At 38.0% G+C, this 22,356-nt stretch overlaps 1 protein-coding gene across 1 annotated transcript in view; it reads left to right on the forward strand.

Annotated features, from left to right (window-relative positions):
• HOMER1 (homer scaffold protein 1) overlaps positions 1 to 22,356 on the forward strand; it is a 91,661-nt gene that overhangs the window by 57,183 nt on the left and 12,122 nt on the right. Inside the window, exons 6-7 of the mRNA XM_036404034.2 lie at positions 8,138 to 8,294; positions 21,124 to 21,234. Of these exons, the coding sequence (XP_036259927.1) occupies positions 8,138 to 8,294; positions 21,124 to 21,234 (268 nt within the window). The remainder of the gene's footprint in view (positions 1 to 8,137; positions 8,295 to 21,123; positions 21,235 to 22,356) is intronic.

Here is a 22,356-nt window from a genome sequence, read left to right on the forward strand (position 1 = left end):
TCTGAGAGTAAACTACTTCCAACAACACCAATATGCTATTTCAATAAGGGGACAAGGACAATTTCTTCTTTCACTTTTTTAGAATATGTGATAATTGTTAGGTGAGTAAGGTTTTAATGATTACTGCAAAAAACCTAGAAATTAACTAGCCATGTCTGTGCTTTCAAAGGGCTTAAAATTATAAGAAAGAGTTACTGTGCTTTCTTTATACTCTGTGGCCTTCATAAAGAGATAACAAATTCTGTTTACTTTATTAAATTTAATTACTAATAAAAATAAGGTCTTTTTGAAAGTATAAAATCAGAAGTTCAGCCTCTTCAGAGAGATCAGGGACTTTGTTCAGGTTAAGTAAAGGGTTTTTGCTTTGTGATACAGTGTACAAAATCATGCTTGGTTCTGTGCTTAACAGCATAATTTAAATAAGAATCAGAGTTTAAATGTTACCTGTGTAAACACATCCAGGGTGCAATAACATGCAGTATAGGAAACTTAGTAGTGTCATTGTTTTGTCTTTGCTTTGTTCCTTCCTTTAACATGGATCAGGACTGGGACCCAAGTCCTGCATGACTAGAGATTGTTGCTGAAGCATTAACTTTGTCTTAATATCCCGTGAAGTGTCTTTCAAGAGCTCCTCTTTTCTATTAACTCTTAGTGTTTCCATGAGCAGTGAACACATACTTTGCCATTTTTAACTCTGGCTTTGTTGCCTTTTGCAGGCATACGATGCTGGGTTCCTGGATGTGGTATTTATGTTAAAAATTTGAGTTTCATATCCAGTCTATTCATCCATGATAAAGCAGTCTGTGTTGTGGTGGTTTCTATAGCCGTGTGATTAATAAAGGCTGCATAACAAAATACAGAGCATGACTTTAAGCGGTGGAGCTAAATAGGATATGGGCACCCATTTCCATTGCATAGTGGTCTGCTTTATAATGGAAAGAGTCTGTATCATTATTCAACTTCTTTTGTCACTTTCACCCGATAAGTCTACAAAACTATTGATCCTTCCTCAGTGAGCTGATAAGGCATAGTACAGAAGCTGCCTAAGAGCACTACTGCCTGTGACAGAACAGGAAAGGCAAGTCTTCTGTCCATGGGCTGCGTGGGTACTCTGGGTGGTTGAGAATCCAGTCAAAAGGCTGGCCAAGCTGATGGGGTAACAAAGGTGAAAGCTTTGTGAAACACCTTGAGGAAGAAATCTGTTCTATCTCCATATATTGTAGCTGCCCAAGTTTGCAGAAAAAGCTTCTGTGTTTGCCTTCTACATTGGTATAGAAATTGGGAATTCAAGCATATTGAAGTTCCAGATTGAACAAAGGTGTGTGCAAAACAAAGTAACATGTCCTGGAGGGGGATGAACCTTCAATATTTGTACAGAATGAGAGACTCCCAGACACATAATTCTCTCATCTGCTGATTCCTCATTTCATTCACTCAGCTGCCTTTTTTGCTTTCCTGCGGGATGGCTTTGATATTAGGCACCTCACTTAAAGTACAGTGTGCTTCAAGGGCCTCCTTCGTCTCTTTTGCTATGAGCTGATTCACAACCATGTTTCTCTGGTTTTGTGCTGATGTAACTCCAATGAGATCATGTAGATATTCCTTATCCCAAAAGGAAGAACAGATCTTTCATGCTCTGTTAATATTCTTCCTTCTCTCCCCAGGGGACCTATCCTCCTTTGCTAAAAATTGAGTACTCTAATTAAGGATAAGGATCTCTTTGAATATTAATTAGTTTTTCATTGGCCGCACTCAAAATATTTAACTCAAAGTGATTTCCTGGTAATTATCTCTGGATTATAACTTTGAGAAGATTTTTTTTTAAATAAATTCCAGTTTATCAAGTAAGACTTCCTCTTGCATGTCTACGGTTAATCACAGCTGCATGTAAGACAGTGAGCAGTGGCTATGAAGAGGCAATTGTTCTGTGTCTTACGTTTTCCTCTTACAAAATCTCATGTTCTTAGTGTAGATTTCCCTCTTTTGCTGTTTTTAAAATTATTTAACTCTGTAACTCTGTCCCACATGTACATAAATTCAGAGTTAGATGCCTCAAGCAGACAGCTCTGTAGGAAGACAAAAATGGCAGACCAATTCACACCCTTTCTTTCTTGCCTCTTCCTGGAGTGGAGAGATAGAACCTGGTATATTCCATGGCTCTTTCTTCAACTTCTGGCTCATTATAGAGCTCCTCCTCCTCCTCCATAATTTAATAGAAGATAAAATTCCCTTCTCTTCCCTATTGCTTTGAATATTCAAGAGAGAGGGAGAGATTTCCATATCATTATTGAAGGCTTATGGTGCTTTGGAATAGCAAGGGCACAAACTCCCAAAACCCATCAGGTTTAAATCCTTTCCATTACAAAGTTGTTTTAGACATTTAATAGAGGGCCACAGAAAATGCTTATTGAAATCTCCAAAAAGGGATGTAATTTGGGAATTAAATTAAATGCTTGTTTAAAACTACTTCTACATCAGGATGTGAGCTGAGGTGCTTGAGTCTCATTTTCAGCATGAATGAAAGGAGGTTTCTTGTGAGCTTTTAGGAATGCCTTGAGAGATGCTGCAACGTCTTGCTGTACCAGCAGAGTCAACATCTCCATCAAATCAAGCAGTCACCTCATTTCAGTGTAGGCAATAGCAAGCATAGTTTGTTGAAGAGATCTTGCCCTTACAGCCTTCTGCATTAGCTGGAGCTTATTTGACATGGGGGCTTTCATAAGGACCTTTTGCAGATGTACCAGGGAATTTTACATACTTTCCAAATGTACCAGGGAATTTTACATAAACGCAAACACTTGCCTTACACTTCCAAGGAGAAGAAATGATGCTTTGTGTTCACTGGATCTCTCAGATGCTACTGCAACAGAACCAAATGGTTGACAATGCCCCTGTGCTTTGTTGAGCATGAAGAGCTGCTCTGTAAGGCTTTACCAGCCCAGCTGTCAGAAGGGGTCACTCCCTGCTGCCAGCACAGTTAATGCATTGTTACCAGCTGGTTGACATACCATTCCCTCTGCTTGATAATACTCACTCCACCAGACTCTTGGGCTGCTTCCAATGCATGCCACTATTTATGATCTAGGCAGCTGCTACCAGAACTGTGCTCTGTTCATATTTGTAAAGTCTCATGGATTTCATTATTATACCAGAATCCACATTTTTTGTTGAAAGTACTCCATTCTTACTTGGCTAAATTCCTCTTCACATCTGCTGTCCCAAGACAGGATTGCTCACCCCACACAGGCAGAGCAGATTGCAGTGGCACCTGAAGAAAATATTTTACCTGCTCTTGAATAACAGTAGTTTCTTGAAACCATGACTATGCTATAGAATAAATTTTAAACTAATCAATTTTATGCAATGAATGCAACATTAAGACCCTAAATATTAATAAAGTAGATGTTTTTTTCACATTTTATTGATAAAAATCTGAAATAAACCTTAAACAATGTTTCACAGTGTTGGTGCTCCATTCAACTAAGCAAACAGCAAATAAGCAATAATGATTCAAAAAGGAGAAACATAATTTGAAGTGCTTTTGTTTCTTTGTTTCATGAAAGCGTTTCTCAAAATAACTCCATTCTGAATGGAGCTCATCAATGTGTGCTTATCCCCCCTTCCCTTCGCCAGCCTTCTCCAACTGGCTAAATGTGGTGACTGGAGCTTTTCGGATTAATTTTCCTTAAGTGACCTACTTTGCAGAGAAAGATAATCATGCATTTATAGCCTCTGGCACACTATTCAGGTCACAGATGGACAGATACCAAAGCAATTCCTCAGTGACTTACTGGGCTTGTAACTAATCCCTAGTGAGAAAGGAGATTGGCCTGATGTTAATTGGCCAGAATGCCTAAATGTATAGAAGGATCATTGACTCCTACTTCAATTTTCAGAGGGTATCACAGTTAGGTGGAGTGGTACCAGCCAGCCATTTTTCTAGGAGTGTTTTATGAAAGTGATTGAATTACACGATGTCACAGATGTTAAAAATCTCATTTTGAATCATTTGCCTTGACAGTGGGGCACCCTGTGATGTTCTGACTGTGGTCACATCTAATGTTACACATATACCAGATACTGTGGCCAAAACACCAAGGACAGGAGATTCAGGAGAGTTTTGGCCTTTTGCTCACTTAAGGGCACTTGAAATCCCATGAAGAGTTGTCATTGTGAGATCCAATCCTCTGCTATGAAAGCTTCTTCTTTTCTTTTTTTTTTTTTTAATTAGCATGATAGTTGAGCAAATAAAACTCATGGTTTGCTATTATTCTTTAGAGGATTCCTTTCTCTCTCTTGTATTTGGCACCAATGGAATGCATGCAAAACAGCTTGTCCTTTCGTTTTCAGATGTTCTGAAGTTTCACAAGGGAAATGACCAGACTTTATTCTCTGTTAGGGTATTTTTAAAACTTTTGTGTAGTTTTTCATGCTGAAAAACAGGCAACAAGCCAGAGTGTTAAGAATATTTCTTTTTTTGAAGGACTGTCTTGAAACTTTGGGCTTGTCAGGCAGTCAGTGATGTTAATTCTGACAGGTTTTAAGAAATACCTCTTAAAATTGTGACACTGCCAGCAAAGGGATGGATGGCTTTCAGAAGAAGGCAAGCATGTATGCAGGTTGAATTCATGCCCCCCAAGACTGCAAGTGGGTATGACTGTGTGTCCCTCAGCATCTATGTACAGCTTTCTGCAACAGTGCAGAGCTGGAGAGTGCTCTGGTAGATATTACTGTTTGGATCAGTGTGATCATTGAGTAAGTGTACATATTTTAAGTGCTTTGTAGATTACATAGTCTCAAAGCACATGAGGGATGATTCACATTAGGTTTAGGTATTTACAACTGTTAAGACAACTTGTGTGTATTTTCTATGACAGAATCTAATGCAGTGAGGGCAAAATCAATACCTTTTAGCAGCAAGCCTTTCAGACAGTAATTAAGTAAAAAGTAGAGAGAAAGTATGTGCAGCTCTCCTGTACCTATCTCAAGGGACTGTAGTGCACCTGTTCCACCATCAAAATTCCAGCTACATGCTTGAGCAGTTTCTGGGACCCCTTTGGACTTTCCATGTGTCCATCATCTTCTTGATCTCTGTGTTCACTTTCACAGGGGCTAGTCTCAGCATCTCCTCCTCCAAGGGACAATTTCATTGTGTCTGAATCATATGTTTCCCAGTGTTTTCTCAGGAAGGGTTGGTAAATTTGAACCAGTAATAGCTCTACAGATACAAGCTTCAGTTAGGCAGAAGCAGATATTCTCAGCCTAACCTAAGAACAGCCTGCTGTAAGTGTGCTTTTATCTGGTTCTAAAGTAATTAATATAAATCCAGTTTTAACTAAGCTAATCCATGGAACATAATTTCATTATCTTCTTTGTTGTTTTTATTTTCCCTTTTCTCTTTTTTTTTTTTTTTTTTTTTAATTCTCAAGAAAGTATTTGAGGAAAGAAGGTCAAAACTGCCAGGACTGGTTAAGGGCTATTTTAATCAAATTATTATTTTGTGAAACAAAAAAATCCACCCCCTTGGGACTGTGTTTCCCAGTATGATATCCATTAAGAAGAAAGGATAAATCTAAAGAGTTAGGAAGTCTTTGTATGTTACCAAATACAGAACTAGACTGATTTAACTAAAGTGTTTCCATTTTATGCCACTGTAGCAGAATCTGTAGAAGATACAGTAACAATTATTCGTAGCAAAAAAAACCCAGTATATGCAACAAGCAAGTCAAACCTGTATTACTGCAGGAATGTTCCTGCCAACTATGTGGGTCTCTTAAGGAAAAAGAGTACAGTTGAGAAATAATACCTATTGAGAATAAGCAATTGAAGAATAACCAGATCCAAAGAAACCTTACAGCTTTTGAACTAGAGTAACCGTAGCAGTAATAGAAAATACATGCTTCATATTTCATACTGACATTCCATTATACAAGGAATAACTTAAAAGCTTCCGGCTATTTTCTTGGGAGACACTGTAGTAGGGGCACCAGGCAAAGGTGAAAGTGATACACACCACAAATCACCCTCACATTATTGCTCATCTCTACCTGAGAGTCTGACTTCTGGGTTCTTCATGGATTAGTGGGTATCATTGTAGATATATGCATTAATAGATTAAAAAAAAATCCTTTCGGTTCTTTGGATAACGAATGATCAGACAGTTCTCAGCCTTTGCCTGAGATACAGCTGTGTTACATCAGTTTGTGTGCATGTATCTTCTGAGGGCAAAGATGAGTAGTAAGGCACATTTCGTAAGAGAGTATCAGTCTCATGTGTAAACAATTTCCTAGAAGCTAGTAGTAACCAATAGTCCTGCAGGACTGCTAAATGGAACTCCCTCGCATGAAACTACTGGATTGGCTATTGTCAGATCAGAACATCAGGAGAGGAGTATGAATATACTAATGAACTAGACATTTTGAGCATTCTTTTAATACAGTTTGCTTATCTTCTGGGCTACTATAAGTGAAACTTTAATCTGATTAGAGGAACAGAAGAGTGAACATGGTTACAGAAATTCATGCTTATCTTGTTGAATATGTGAGTCTGTGTCCCCTGAGGAAGTAGGATCACAACTATTTTAGTTTAGTCCTTTAAGATCTAAAATTTCCAGTGGTGAACTTGTAATTAGTTGTATCATTAAATGCTAGAGCATATTCCTCTTCTGGAGAAACTTGTATTCCTGTTCAAGGAGACAAAGTACTATTTGGAAGGAAATGCTGTACCATGGAAGAATCAGATCTAATATTTTAATGAAATATGGTCTGAATAGGTAATGAATGTTCCCCAGTATCTAATTAATTTTGAACACCTAAGGAGCATTTATAGGAGTCATAATGTTTTTGAAATATGCTTTGATGGGATGGACTTTGCATATGCAGGAAGTGGAAGAAAGAAACCAAGTGGACAGAATAATGGCAAAATATTTCATTATACGTGTGTACAAAGTTCAAATAAATCTGTAAACTTACATTCAAAATAGTAATTAATTTCATAATATTAAGAGATATATTTAAAATATGTAATTATATAATAATTCTTCATAGAATTTTTTTTTGTCAGAGTTACAGATTTTTGGTTTTCACTGATGCCTCAGGCAGTGAGCTAATGAAAAAAAAAATTATTTTCTGCATGTACTGTCCATGTAGGTGTGCAACTCACATGCTGTTAGCATTATACAAGTACATGTTAATAAGCTATTTGCATATAATGCATATAATGCATTCACCTGATATGTCTGAGATACTTTTCTCTTGCATACTGAGTGTAAAAATATGGTCTGCAGGTGATGGCAAACTAACTACCTGTGAAAATTAAACCCTGTATTTTCCAAGAGAGCAACTAAATTGTAAGCAGGAATTTTCCTCCATAGACTGCTTCAGTAAACCTCAACATCAGCTTCCACTTTGAAGTAAAGCAGTAATATATCCATCCTATTTGATCTCTACTCTCTTTGCTCATATTAGTGAGGAAAAATTATTAACAGTATTATGAAATTCAAGGTCTTTGAGTTTGCAAGAACAAATTAAATATGGTGTTTAATAGAGTATATTTCAGAAATGGAAGACTTACATTAAGACATCAAAGGTGCACTTCCAAAGCACGTGATTAACTCTCTTTAATCAAGTTGATAACAAATATTTTCCTACAATACATTTAATAAAGTAGTGGATTAAAAAAGCACTTCCATTCAATGTGCATATATTAAAAGAGTGACTAATCATATGAATATTCTCCAATTTCATGCTGTTGCTTTTGTGAAACTTATGTGGGTTTCATGATCTTTAACATGTTATTATAAATATACCCTGTTGAACGGGAAAGGTAGATTTTTTTTTCCAATAATGGTGTTACCTATACTTTCTTAATTTATAGTTTTGATGATTTGAGCAGTTGGATTCTCATTTAGTTGTTTTATTTGGTATATAATTATATACTTGTTTTATTTGGTATATAATTATATACCAAATAAAACAACTAAATGAGAATCCAGTTAGTTATATAATTCTCTAGTTAGTTATATAATTCTTTGTGTAATTCTCTTTTTGCTGGATATTAAAAGAAAATTTATAAGACATTTAAGAAGCATAAAGGAAGAGATTTGAGAGTTCTGACCATTCTCATTCTGTCTGTGCAGTTCGACAATCAGCAAGCATTGGGAGGCAGAACTGGCCACGCTCAAGGGTAATAATGCTAAGCTCACAGCAGCCCTGCTGGAGTCCACTGCCAACGTGAAACAATGGAAACAGCAACTTGCTGCATATCAGGAGGAAGCAGAGCGTCTTCATAAGCGGGTAAGTCAAAGCAAATGGCCAGGATCCTTGAGGTGGAACTGGTGACTGTATTCACTCATTTTCAAGTAAAACAAGTTTACTGTTGCAGCTTCAGGTTTAATCTTCGAGACAGAAATGAATGATTTTCTTAAGAGCATTTCCTCCAGGTTTCTTAAAAGCATTTCCTCCAGTTGGAATTATTTGCTTTGTAGGAGTTCTTTTTCCGCAAAGGTTATTGTTGCAAGTTATCAAACCTTATGACTTATTTGGCAGCTTTAACTCTTTATTTGATGCCATCACATCTGTTTCATTACATTCTCCATAGCACTGAAGTCCAGTCCTTTCTGCATTTAAGCCCTCAGAAGCTTGACATCGAATTTTTAAGTTCAAGAAACCTTATTGTAATGCCCTCATATAACAAAGATGAAGAGCTTGCCCTCCTCCTTGCACAGGAAGGACTCTGAACAACTCAAACACAAGGTCACTATATGCAAGTAGAGATCTGCACCTGTTTTCATACAGAAGGGTCTGGGTCCTGTTGCCTGCATTACAAATTTTGCAGAGATCATTTGGTAAACCAGAAGTTAGTTCACAATGGGAGAAGGAAGGACAATGTTTGAGGAAGGAATATAACATGCAAGGTTGAAGTCTAAGTTATGAAAACAAGTATTCAATATCTAATTTTGCTTCTCTTTTCACATATGACTCTCTCTATTGTATAGTCTATCAACCTTTATCCATATGAATTTGTCATAGCTTAGGGCATATTCCTCTCCAAAGTGAAGGCATGAGTAACATGTGTGAAGGAAAGATGTCTTTGATGAAGCTTTATCACTTTTGTTAATAAAGGTTAGCTTAGAAAAAATTATGGAGGTGTACTTAACACTGGAGTGGTACTGTTTACAAGGGCATGTGCTATAGGACAAGGGGAAGTGGCTTCAAACTGAAAGGTGGTAGATTTAGATTAGACATTAGAAAGGTGTTCTTTACCCTGAGCATGGCAAGGCACAGATTGCTCTGAGAAGTTGTGAATGCCCCATCTCTGCAAGTGTCCAAGGCCAGGGGTGATGGGGCTTTGAACAACCTGGTCTAGTGGAAGGTGTCTCTGCCCATGGCAGGGGAGGTTGAAATGAGATAATCTTTAAGGTCCGTCCCAATCCAGGCCACTCTATGATTCTGTGACACTTATTTAAGGAAAAAATGCAAAAAACCCAAACTAAACCATTGTAATTTTATGCATGAAAACAGGTGTCATGAATATGTTGAAAAAGAAGGGTGAATATTGCAGACCTCTCAGTTTTGAATGCTGTAGTCACCTATAGAAAATAAGATATGGCAATTACAGCTAGCCAAGTCCTGCAAAATCCATCTTTCAGACCCATGCTGGACTTGTCTAACTGGAGGCTGTTCATGTAGTCCCAAGAATAATCCTGTATTCATCCAGTGGGTACGCCTAACCTGTGTGAAAGACAAACAGGAATACCCCGCAGTTTAAGAAACTTAGGGAAATGGCAGGTTGTTGGGATGTCCTACACTTAGACAGACTTGCAGACAACACTCCTGAAGTCCCAGGCAAAGGATTTGATAGGAAAACCAACAACTTCCAACAGACTGTAACTCTGTGTGCCATAGCTGACTGGACAAAACACATGAAATGTAAATAAGACTGGTGATTTTTGCAAAGTGCTTTCAGTTCAAGAAATGAGCAGTTGCTGACAAAACTTTGCTTCAGAAGTGTTCCAGTCAAGCAGAAGCTTGTAATGTGTGTTTGTACAGAGGGAGACTGCCTCTTTGTCTGTCATCTCATTGAAGCTTCTCATTTGGAAAAGTGGGAGTTGTAGCCTGTGCTCCAGGTTTGTGAATAGATGATAACAGTCACAGTTGATAAAATTATTTAAATTACAGCCTTCTATTAAAGTTACTACAGTGCAAATGTTCAGGTGAATTTGAACACTAGATAGGCTTTATAGTGAATAACTCATTGCTAAATGTGGACATAATAAGGTAGCATTCTTCCTAAAAAAAATGTATTGTCTCAGCTTTGCAACACAAAGCTGACACAGTAAAATCCTTACCTAAGAAAGAAAAGTAATGCACAACAACAGCTGTGTCTGCCTTGGGACACTCAGCCAGACAAGACAGGCAAAGATCACTTTATTTTTTTTATGTTACTCCCACTCTCAGTCAAGTCTTATTTAAAATCTGTTATTGAAAAATTAAATTAATGAAAATAAAATTATTGAATATTGGAGTTTTTAGCATTTAATTTTGTTTTTATTTGATACTACATTTAACGGTATTAATCAAGTCTTTGAGGTTATATTCATTAATAGCTGATGATTTTTCTTAACTTTTTCTGAGCAAATTTCCTGCAGTTATTTGTATTTCTGAGGAAGCATAAAATCCATAACAGGGTACTATCTATGGTGTGCCCTTTTGATCATTGCTTACATGCCTTTATTAGGTGATTCTGTAACCTGTGACCTCAGGACTTGTTGATATTTCACAAAGAATATGGAAACACTCTGTTCCTAACTCTCTCTGGGAATGCCAGTTTATTACAATAGGGGAGTTCATTGGGAGTACTGCCCTCTGTTGGAATTGCTTATAGAAAAATATAGACTTGGCTAACCCAATGAATTAAACTCTCTAAGCAAAAAAATTTATGTAGTGTTAAAAAAAAAAATTCAATCTCCATCTGTTACCATACAGTGCAGTGCAATACAAAAACTCTTCTAAACTGCATGCTGGAGACTGATCTTTCAAACTGAATTAGTGCCTCACTTCAAAAAAAAAAACCAAACTACAAGTCAGATGCTTCTTTCTTATAAACTTAAAAAATGTGCTGTTTAAATGGCAGATCTGGAGACTTTTGGTTACAGCTCATGTGGCAACAAGCAGTGTTCAGTCCCTGTCTTGTGCTGTCTTTCTGTGCAGTTTATCTGTTCTGTGTAAGCCTGTAGCTGCAGTTGATCCAAAAAATATTCCCCAAACTGGAATCAATCTCACCTGAGATTATGTATAAATTATATATCAAGTCTATATTACATCCTGCTCTAGAAGACAAGGGTAACCCATGTTCTTGTTAATAAATCTCTTGGGGCAGATTAGAGTGAAATGACACTGAATAGTCAGTATCTGTAAACGTATGTGTGTATATATATACACACAGTTTCTTTTAAAACAATTTGGTTGGAAAGACAAACAGCCAATTGTAGCCATTTTAGTTCTTATTATCTGCAGCAAAATAGCAATATAAGAGTATAAAAATAGCGCTTAAAAATGTGTGAGGAAAAGAAAGAGAAAAAAGGGCAAATAAGGAAAGATTTATAGTCAACCCCCCTTGTTAGCTCCAGAAATGAGACTTGGTATAATTTTGATGTCTGTTGCTTGAATTGAAGATGTTGGTCCATCGGGGGTGGGGAAAGTCCACAAAACTCAAAAGATTTCATGAGTTTTATATGCTCAGGTGCACTGTTGTTACATCTGGCCTATTGTACCAGTGCAGTTTAGCTCAATGGCCATCAGCAGAGATGAGCCTCCTTCAGGCTCATGTGAGTGTCCCTGATACTGCCCTGGCAGCTCTCTGCACTTGGGTGGATACTTTGCACATCAGCAGATTGCCCCCTGAATGTTTGAGACTTTAGCATTCCAGTCTCTCTTCCAGTATTACTTGTGGATGCATTCTTCTCCCCAGACCTGGAATGGTTGGACAATAGCACCCCCTTTATCTTAAATTCCAGTCACAATCCAAATTCCAGTTAGTAGGTGTATTTGGGGAGGGGTGGTCTTTGGTGGTCAGATGATGAACAGCTGCTTCTTTGCAGTTTGCTATAGTGGGCAAAAGGCCTCCTGTGATTTTGCCAGTGCTGACCCATTAACAATTTCAGTCTCCCACAAGTCTCAGATAGTTGTCCTTTTTTCTAGTAATTCTTGTAGAGACAAAAGCATGGAGAGTAAGAGTTCCACTCTTAAGGAAACTGTCTAAGGTTGGTTCTCTTTCTTTGATTTTGGTTGCACTTTTAAAATAATTCCACTTTTCTTTTTTGGCCAACTCTGAGTAAGTATAAGGTTTACTCATCTATGAGTTCAGTTTTTTGTGTTAACCTACATTTGTTTGCTTTCCCTGAGGCCTTTATCTTCCTTCTTCCATTTGTTCTCTGCCTTAATAATGCCTAGAGCTGAGATAAAGCATAATACAGATTCAGTGTGGCTGAGTGAAACATTCTCAATAAATTAAAGTGTTGTGCTTTCTCCTGATACATTCTAGGCTTAATTCAGAAACACTGTATTTGATATTTTATCAGACAGTTTATTTTTCAGAAGTTTGCTAAATGGGTGTATGGATTTTTACCTCTCAAATACAAAGAAATAATTCTAGGAAAATGTGATGCCCAGTCACAAGCTTAACTTGGAGCTCTCAGCCTTCTCTAATCTGCTCAGAAACAACAAAAAATTTCCCTTAAATGGGGCTGATGAGCACTCCTACACACCTTGCATAGCTTTTTGACATCAAAAGGGATTCATGAGTTTAGAACAGCTCAGTAACAGAAAGAAAAAACCCTGAAGTAAGCTGCTCCAGACAAATAGAATAGCATGGGCCCTAACATTAATCCTGGTACTACAAAGAGGAAAGGATTGAATGATGATATAAATTACGGAAAGTAACCCAAAGTTCTGTCTTTGTCATGTTAAAAAAGAAAATGATTAATTTTTTTTCATGCACGCTATCTGCTAAGTAAATCATCCTATGACACTGGGCAATAGCACAAAGTAATAACACCAGTGCATAATAATAAGAGCTGCAGTCCTTGAATATCATTCATCTTCAGGAAAAGAAGCCTAAGATAAAAAGAAATGAAGGGAAGTGATCAAGCTCCTGGGTACTCATGAAAAAATAGAGAGGTAAACTCTTGAATTCTAGCTTGTTATTTTTCAAGAATTTCCCATAAAATAAGATAAAAATTAGGCTATTGTGTTCTTTCATTCAATGAATGAAATAAATGTGAGAAATCTTATGTAGTTATTAAAATCACCTGACAAATAATGGACCGTGATTTTCCTACTGTTAAAACAATTTTTAAAATGGATATTAAAAAATTGCCTGAGCATACCAAAATAAAAACATGGTCATTTTATTGAACTGTTTCCATGTCACTTAAAGAGAACAACAGTCTGTAAAAGGATTGTGAAAGTTCAAAAGAAGTATGGAGTGCTGTATAAATCATCTGTTCAGATTATCTGTAGAAAATCTTTGCAGACCCTTTAGAAGTCACCTCCACATTTCCATCAGCTACATTGATACTTGAATAGCCAAAACTAACTTTTGAACATGCAATTGCAATGTGATGAATTTATCTGCTGGGTTGGAGCCCATGCCATGGACTTCATATTTGCTGACAAGTCTTGTTAGCAGCCCTGTGACGACTGTAGAAAACTGTTTGGTTTTATATGCCCAAGGAAGAACTTTATCTAAGAGCGGAAATATGAAGGAATGTGACAGAAAACATACTAACAAGAAATTTATGAATGGAGTTCTGATCCAAAAAATTACTGGTAATTCACCTTTTTCATTTGATGTATATCTCTTGTCATTCTCTCTTTAAGACTGTGTCCCTCCTACTGAACAATTCAAATTTAGCTTTGAATAAATTAGGTTTGACTGATTAAGAAAAAAAAAGTTAACCAAGTAAAATCTTCTCCTTAAGATACTGTAATTTTCATGTGGTTAGATAGCAGCTTTGTACTTCTTTACAATGAAAATAGTTGACCACTTTTTTGCATGGCATTAGGGATACCAATGGAAAAAAATACAAGCATTTTATTTCAGACAATATGTTGGGAATTCTTTTTCAGATGTACATTTTAGTCCCTAGAATATCCATTTCAGCCATCATAAGTGCTTTCTTATTTTTGAAATAGTATGTGTTGTCAGCCTTAGGCTATCAGAGCATTTCTTAGAAGAAGAATTGTGAAACCCAGCACATATTTTAATCTCTCTTTGTGTCCATGATCCCTAATACAGATAATCCACCTAGCACTTATGAAGATTCAACCCTTGGCTGATAATTACACTTTACAAGAACAATGTTCTTTTCAGACAGAGCAGCTGTATCAGGTTATGTTCCTGGAATCAAAATGTGAATTTGCCTTTTTTTTTTTTTTTTGAGAAGATTTGCATTTAGGACCCAAGACTGTTTTGCTAGGGTTTTTTTTGTTTTTTTGGTTTTTTTTCTGGGAATTCACTTTCTCTGAATGTGTCATTTACAAGATAATAATTTGGAAAAAAAACCCCAACAAACCAACAACTAGGCTACTCTGACTCTGGCTAATAAAATAATTTTTCACAGAAATGCTCTCTCATCACCATCTTATTTCTAGAAAATCCTAAGAAAAGTGTATCTACAAATTGTAAAACACATACTTTGTGGAGGCATGTGACAAGATGTTTACATAGTTAAAGCTTGCATAATTAAATACATACTATAATTCCAAAGCTCTGCAGGAGAATAAGAAAATGACTGGATTTAGATCCTCAGGACTGAAGGATGATATCTGTACAGTGTTTGCATTGCATGTGTTTCATGAACTGGCCAGGTGACTGGAAAAAGTATTTGCTAATTAGACTGTAGGGAAAGGGAGATGCTTTGAATTTAGTATTACCTTATCAATTGCAAATAATAATGCATGGCTGAAGGTCAAATCATCAATTCTGGTAGACTTATTATATTTTCAAAGATTCCTACTAGAGTTTCATTGCTTTCTTCACAAAAATCAAGCAGATGATAGGTTATTCCTATTTCATCTACTGTGGAAAACATTTTGGTATTTCCATCGCTTAAGGTATCAACTGCTCAAAGACAGAAATGTGTCCTTTTTCAGCAAAATCTTCTGTTTTTTCTGTTGAAAAAAGTAATAAATTGCTGGTAGTGCACAACACTCACCCCCAGGTTATTGCTTTATATATGGGTAAATCTTGGAAAACTACAGTAATTAATTTCCTGTCAGAAGTGATTTATATGAATAATACCATTGTGTGCTTTTTGTTCCTTCAGAATCACCCTTAAAAATCAATTTTTCTTGTTTTCTGCATTTTCACATTTCTTAACACCAAAAGTCTTTCCAGAATTTTTTATTCTTAAAAGCTATGCTGGAATAATTTTTATTATTAGCTTGTTGCATGCTGTTGTGCTTCATAGTACTGTCTACCATTAAGAACTGAGACATTTTCTCTGCATAAATTATGTGAAACTTTTTGCAGTTAACCACAGTTTTGCTGACCCATGAAACAGCATTTCTCTTCTCCTCATGGAAAGCAAAGGGCTCTTTTTTCATTTGTGGGAAGTTCATCTACAATTATTGATGGAACAATACTGTCACAGTCATAGTTACGATCCTTTTAGGGATGTAACTTAATCAGTTAAAATAGGTAATTAATACTTCAATTCAGTCTAGCATGAGCACTCTGTGTGACTTCAGAACACGCTATGTGTTCTGCACTGTAGCTTGGGCTAGTAAATCTTGGATATTGCATCTACAGTAAATAAAAGGGAGAAAAATACAATATAGAAACAGCAAGTTAGTTGTGTCAGGTAAAGAAAAAAGGCTACAGCCACCCTGAATATATGCATATGCTGCTAATATGGGTTAAAAAGTGTTTGAATGGCCAGGCCCAGAGAGTGGTGGTGAGTGGAGTTACATCCAGCTGGTGTTCAGTCACCAGTTGCTGTTCCCCAGGGCTCAGTACTGGGGCCAGTCCTGTTTAATACCTTCACCAATGATCTCATGGAGGGCACCCTCAATCAGTTTGCAGGTGACACCAAGCTGGGTGGGAGTGCTGATCTGCTGGAGGGCAGGAAGGCTCTGCAGAGGGATCTGGACAGGCTGGATCATGGCTGAGGCCAATGGTGTGAGGTTCAACAAGGCCCAGTGCTGGATCCTGCCCTGGGGTCACAACAAGCCCAGGCAGCTCCACAGGCTGGGGCAGAGTGGCTGGAAAGGACCTGGGGGTGCTGGTGACAGCAGCTGAACATGAGCCAGGCTGTGCCCAGGTGGCCAAGAAGGCCAATGGCATCCTGGCCTGGATCAGCAATGCTGTGGCCAGCAGGGCCAGGGCAGGGATTGGCCCCCTGTGCTGGGCACTGGTGAGGCCACACCTTGAATGCTGAGCCCCTCAGGTCAGGAGGGTCATTTTGGTGCTGGAATGAGTCCAAAGAAAGGCAGTGGAGTTGGTGAAGGGTCTGGAGCACAAGTCCTGTGAGGAGCAACTGAGGAAGTTGTGGGTGTTTAGCCTGGAGAAAAGGAGACTCAGAGGGGCCTTAATCATTCTCTACAACTGCCTGAAAGGAGGCTGTAGGTGGGGGTTGGTCTCTTCACCCAAGTAACAAGCAAGAGGACCAGAGGAAATGTCCTTGAGTTATGCCAGTTTAGTTAGTAGGAAAAAATTCTTCACAGAAAGGGCTGTCAAGCATTGGAACAGGATGTCCAGGGAAGTGGTGTAGTCACTATCCTTGGAGGTATTTGAGAGACATGTAAATGTGGTACTTGGAGATGTGGCTTAGTAGTAGACTTGGCAGTGCTGGGTTAACTGTTGGACACAATGATCTTAAGGGTCTTCTCCAACCTGAATTATTCTACAGTTGTGTGACAAATTCTGTATTCTAGATGGATTCTGTGTCTAATGTGTCTTGATTTGCCTTTCTGTAGAAGTTGGAATAATTTCTGTATGTAGGAGAGAAGGAATTGCATGATCTGTTGGTACTGAACTGTATAATTCATCTCAAGAAAGTGGTTTGAAAAACTTAATCCAGCTGGAGCAAACACAGCACAGAATCATTTAGTCAATAATTGCCTGGGGCAGGTCACCACTCAAAATATTTGTGCCATTCCACTTCTTTTCTTCTGTCTCCCTGAAGTCTTCACTTGCAAAGTAACTTTCTGTGGTCAGGATTTGCTTGATAGTCTTTCCAGTTTTCTGAAGCTTTAGGCAGTCACTGTCTTAAGTTCACACCAAGGCTGTTACTCCTTGTTGTATTATGTGCCTGAAGCCTCACTCCTCCAGTCTTCCCAGCAGCCCAGTGTGCTTGCCCTCTGCTGCAATGAAAATCTCTTCCTGGAATCCTCCTGCATTTATTGGTTGTTGAACCTAGACTAAAATGTCCAGAAAACTCTACAATGGCCACTGCTAGGAGGGTCTAGGGTCTACCAGAAGAAGTTGCTTTGCTGTCCTACTTTGGCTGATGTATTCCACACTGAAGTAGGCAGTTGAGTATAACACCATCCACATCCTAGAAGAGTTTGCACACTAAATAGTCGCTAAAAAGCCTTTTCAGAATATTTTCCTTACACGTAATCCTTACCTAGATAATAAATGTAAAATAAAGAAACAGAGGCTAGGAACAGTAACTTTTTTCTTTTTTAGTCTCAAATACAAAGCCAGAGTTATTGACGTTTTCAGATATGCAAGTCAGTGCAGTCTTAGGGTAGCACAATAGCAGGACTTTGTTTAGCCAGTTACTGTTCAAAGATTGTTCTTTCAGTCTGAATTCTGTACTCAAAATGAGGTGTAATCACGGGTACATTGCTTGATACTGCTGTGCAAAGGTTTGAAAGACTGATTGAGCTTTGCTTTTAAACCTGAAACACTGAATGAGGAGTGTCCCTGATAATGGCTTTTGGGAGGGTCAGGCTAAAGCACTTTAACTTCCTTTTATGCCCCCTTCTGTGCATAATGCATTAACAGTTAATTGTAATGATTTTTGGACCACTGATCATGAGAAAATTAAGTGCAATTTGAGACAATAAACAGGACAAGTATATGCTATGCAGATTTTTTGCCTAGAGCTTTATCTTTTGTTACTTCTGTTTTCAATTGCATATTCTTTATATCACATCCTTTTCCAGCCCATCTTACTATACAGATCTTTTTGAAAGGGTCACAGTATGTTTTTCATCTTTATAAGTGCATTCAAGAAGATAAAAACCTGAAAATATTTGACATCTTTTCAGATCTCTGTAGAAATGGGCATTTAAATAAGACTGATTAAAATAACCCAGTTTTTTAATTGAGTTTGTTCTTTTTCTTTCCAACTTACTGAGTTTTCAATCAACAGTAAACAAAACAGTTGAACATTATTTTCTTGCATAATCGGTAAGAGATGGATGTTTGCCCAGAGAAAAGCTGGGCTAGAGTAAGACATCACAGCCCTTTTAGTGCTGGCAATTAATTATCCCTCTGAGAGCAGTTGCTTCTGTTGGCAAGAAGGTTTGTGGGAGCACGGCCTGCTCTGCTTAAGAATAATCATCTGTGTTTGCTTAAGCAATTTCAATAAATGTGTTGAGTTAACGTGGACCAGAGTGTACTTCGGAGTATTCACATGAGCTGTGCACCTGGCAGGGCTGCTGCAGGAGGTGTGTTTAACTAGCAATAATAGATGCAAGTTAGAACATAACATTTCATCCAACACTTCGATTCATCACCCCTTGGATTCCCAGCTTGCACCAATACATACATCCTCTCTACGTGTACCAGCCAAGAGGAAGCCATATGGAGAACAGGGGGAGTCCAGGTGCTTCCTTAGTCCTGGGACGAGAGACCTCTGCAGGCATGCTTCAAGGCATGAGGTTCTAGGGCAGAGGTGGTTTGGGGATTGGGCTTACTTTCATCTCTCCAGATGAGGTTTTGTGTAAGTGAGCATTCTGTGCTGGTGCTTGCTGAGGGCCAGTGGGTCTTGCTGAGTGCAACAGCTTTTGAAGAGAGATTGTCTTCTTGGAAGTTACTATTCAACATCTCAGCAGGAAAGCTTGGAAGTGTTTGAAAAGTTAAACATGAGAAGAGCTGAAGGTGAAAGGGGTGAATGAGTTTGACAGTTCTAGCAAAACTTAGGAAGGAGCTAGAGCTCTTCATAAACCTGCAATGTCAGAACTGTCGCAGTTCTGCTTGAATAGTGGAGGATTCTTGACTGGGCAAGACCCTGAGCAAGCAAATGTGACCTCAAAATTTGCCCTGTTTTGACCAGGAGGCCTTGACCAGATGTCCACCAGTCCCTTTCCAGTCTAAATTGCTCTGTGCCTTTCTGATTCTTGCTCCCTCTAGATGTTAGGTCAGACACTGTACAGACATAGGTTTGTCCTCATTGATGTGTTCCAGTTCTTGTTTGTGTAATTGCAGTGGTGAACACTGTAACAGTATTATAAGAATCTAAATACAGATAGATATGTGTAATTGAGAAAATCATCTAAGACTTCAGTTGTAATGCTCAGTGGCATGTAATAAAATGAAGCAAATAAGTCTTTTTTTAATTTTTTTTTTGTCTTGTCATGAGCCTGGTATTCCTTTTGGGACAATACCAGCAAATAAGAAAGTTCTTTAGAGTGGAAGGGAATGTTGCCTTACCAAGCTATATCCTACTCCCTCATTCCCTTTACCCCCTGCCAAGAATTTGTTCCAATCTCAGTTCTCTCCATTACAAACCTCATGTGCAGAAATGTCTAACCAATAGCTTTCCAGCAGAAGAGCCTAGATTCATCATGGCTATTGCAGAGGAGAGGTTTGTGGTCTGTGATTCAGACAGGAGAAGTTGTTTAAATTTCCTTGTGTTTCATCTTGGCTTCCCTCGGACTTGATTCAGTAATCTACCTTTTGAGCCTACAAATAGTTCAGAGTTTGAAATTGCTGGTATCACAGTGGCTTTATTAGCTAGGGGACATTGGTGCTGGAAAGGAGCAACCTTGATTCCCTGAGATACTATTTTACCTAAGAAATTAAATTGTCTTGGAAAATATCTGCCCTCAGCCTTATGGCTGCCTCTCTAAGAATGTTAAATTGAGTGTTAAAGGTTTTTGTTGCAGAATTAACTAGCATTTTGTTCAAAGGAGTTTCATGGCCAGATTTGTAGGCGTGCCATGCAGCTCTGTTGAAAACTTTATATTAGGATTGACAGGCTTATAACTTATGGAGAGAAATTCATTATTAGGTTTTAGTTATTAAACAAAAATGTTTTAGTGCACACATGCAGGCAGACATGTGGTGTGAAAGTTCTCTAATATTCTGACCTGAAATGTGAGAGGTACATAAACAGAGATTTTTCTGCATAGGCTCTAGCTGCATGGATTTTGTTTCTTTGATGCAGCAGCTGTTTTTTAAAACTTTATCTGTGAGTGGCAGAACATTAGCATCGTTTTGATTATGAAATAAAACAAAAGTGCATACCACTGCCAGGTATCTTAACATAATCAAGGGCAGATGGAACATGCTTGCTGTCTGCTAATAAAAGGGGAACTGAGCAGATCCAAATTGTGACATTAGCTGTTGCCTTTGTGACTGAGAGATGAGCTCCATTAGTAGGGAAAGTTAGAAGCTGGCAGCTGTACTTTGCTGGCTGAGTGTCTGCTATTGCACTGTTGATGCCGAGTGATGCTGTGAAATGTTAATTGGCTTTCTAGGAAGTGTGTGAACATTGTGACTTAGTAGGGTGGTAGAAGATTAAGTGTCAGATGGAGAGGTTAGTTAGACAGACAGATCTGTGTTTAGTCATCAAGGCATTACTGTGTTTGAAGTGGTAATTCAGAACTTTGTTAAAACTTTTGATAATTAGTATAAGTTTTAATTAGCGTTCTTCTCAGCATATAACAAATGAATTTGTTTCCAGGAATTCATAGCAACAACTTACATAATGATATATAATGGAACATTATGCCAACTTTATAAGAACACCTTCACCATTTTAATCAACAGAAGTCATCCAGAAGTTAGGGTGTATTTCAAAGGCAGCTTTGGTGCAAAGAAATAATAGTACCTTGAATATATTGAAATTAATTCTGTATGTGTTTCTTCTACTTATTTCAACAGGTGACTGAGCTGGAGTGTGTGAGCAGTCAAGCCAATGCAGTCCACACTCATAAGACAGAATTAAACCAGACAATACAGGAATTAGAGTCTACACTGAAGAAAAAAGAAGAGGTATCTGCTAACATTTGTTTTTGGCTTTTCTATTACATAATTTCTAAAACCTTTCAATATTAAGCTTGTGATGGCTAGATACTGAATTATTTGCTATTGATGTTACAAAGTAAATTATTTTTCAACTTTTTGGAATTGTTAGTATTTTTTGTTTATATAATTACATTAGCCCAATATAGAGCTGGGTATCTGGATAGCAACAAAAAAACTATCATGTTTTCCTGTTTGCTTTTGCCAAACATTTCTGTTTGCAAAAGTAAGTCATAAGTGGTTTCCACAGAGCAATAATCACAGTGATGCAGTCCAGATTCACTAAGAAAGGAAGCTCTTGTAGGCATGCTTTCTGTTTTTCTGGAGAATAGGGTTTGAGACAAGTAATAGGTCAATGCCTTTGTCCAGCCAGTCTCTTTTTCAGGCTGTGTTAATAGAGCTGACCTTTATGGTCCATAAAATCAGTTCCATAAGATCAATTTCCTTAAAAACATGCCAAACCCCCAGCATGAAACTTGGTACTTACTGTGCCATGTGCCTTGGCCTGGATCAGCAGCAAGTAAATAAAAGGAATTGGAGTAACACCTGCATTGGCATATGTCCTAGAGGAAAGCATATCTGTGCCACAGAAGGATCAAGAATCACCCCTTTATGGATGGAAAAAGGAGATGGAAGCAGCTGCACAGGAAGAATTATTTGCCCCGTGTAAGAGACTGTGGGCACTGGCGTGTGTACTTGGAGGGGCAGTGTGTCTTGCCAAGCCTTCCCTCAGTGCTGTGAGGTGTTTCCAAGGAGGATGCAGGAGAGGCACAGTCATTAGAGAATATACTCTCAAAATGGAATGAAGCCTTTTCCAAACTCCTTCCCATTTAATAGATTAGGCTCAGCTTGGTAATGTTTCCCATTTTGTTGCCCATTTCTTTTGATTATGCTGTGTTGTTGGCTGCAAAAAAATCCTGCCAAAAGGAGTTCTGGGAGGTGAATATGCCTATCTGGACAAGAGTACTTACTAGTTTTAAGTTTGATACCTTTTAGTTTTGTTCACTGTTTCTATTCTTGTCTCTGGAAGTAAACTAAGAACAGGTTTCTCTTCTGTTCATTATTTCATCTATGTTTTTTTTATACCTTATT

This window comes from Molothrus ater, chromosome Z, assembly GCF_012460135.2.
Source record: "Molothrus ater isolate BHLD 08-10-18 breed brown headed cowbird chromosome Z, BPBGC_Mater_1.1, whole genome shotgun sequence".
NCBI classification, from domain to species: Eukaryota; Metazoa; Chordata; class Aves; order Passeriformes; family Icteridae; genus Molothrus; species Molothrus ater.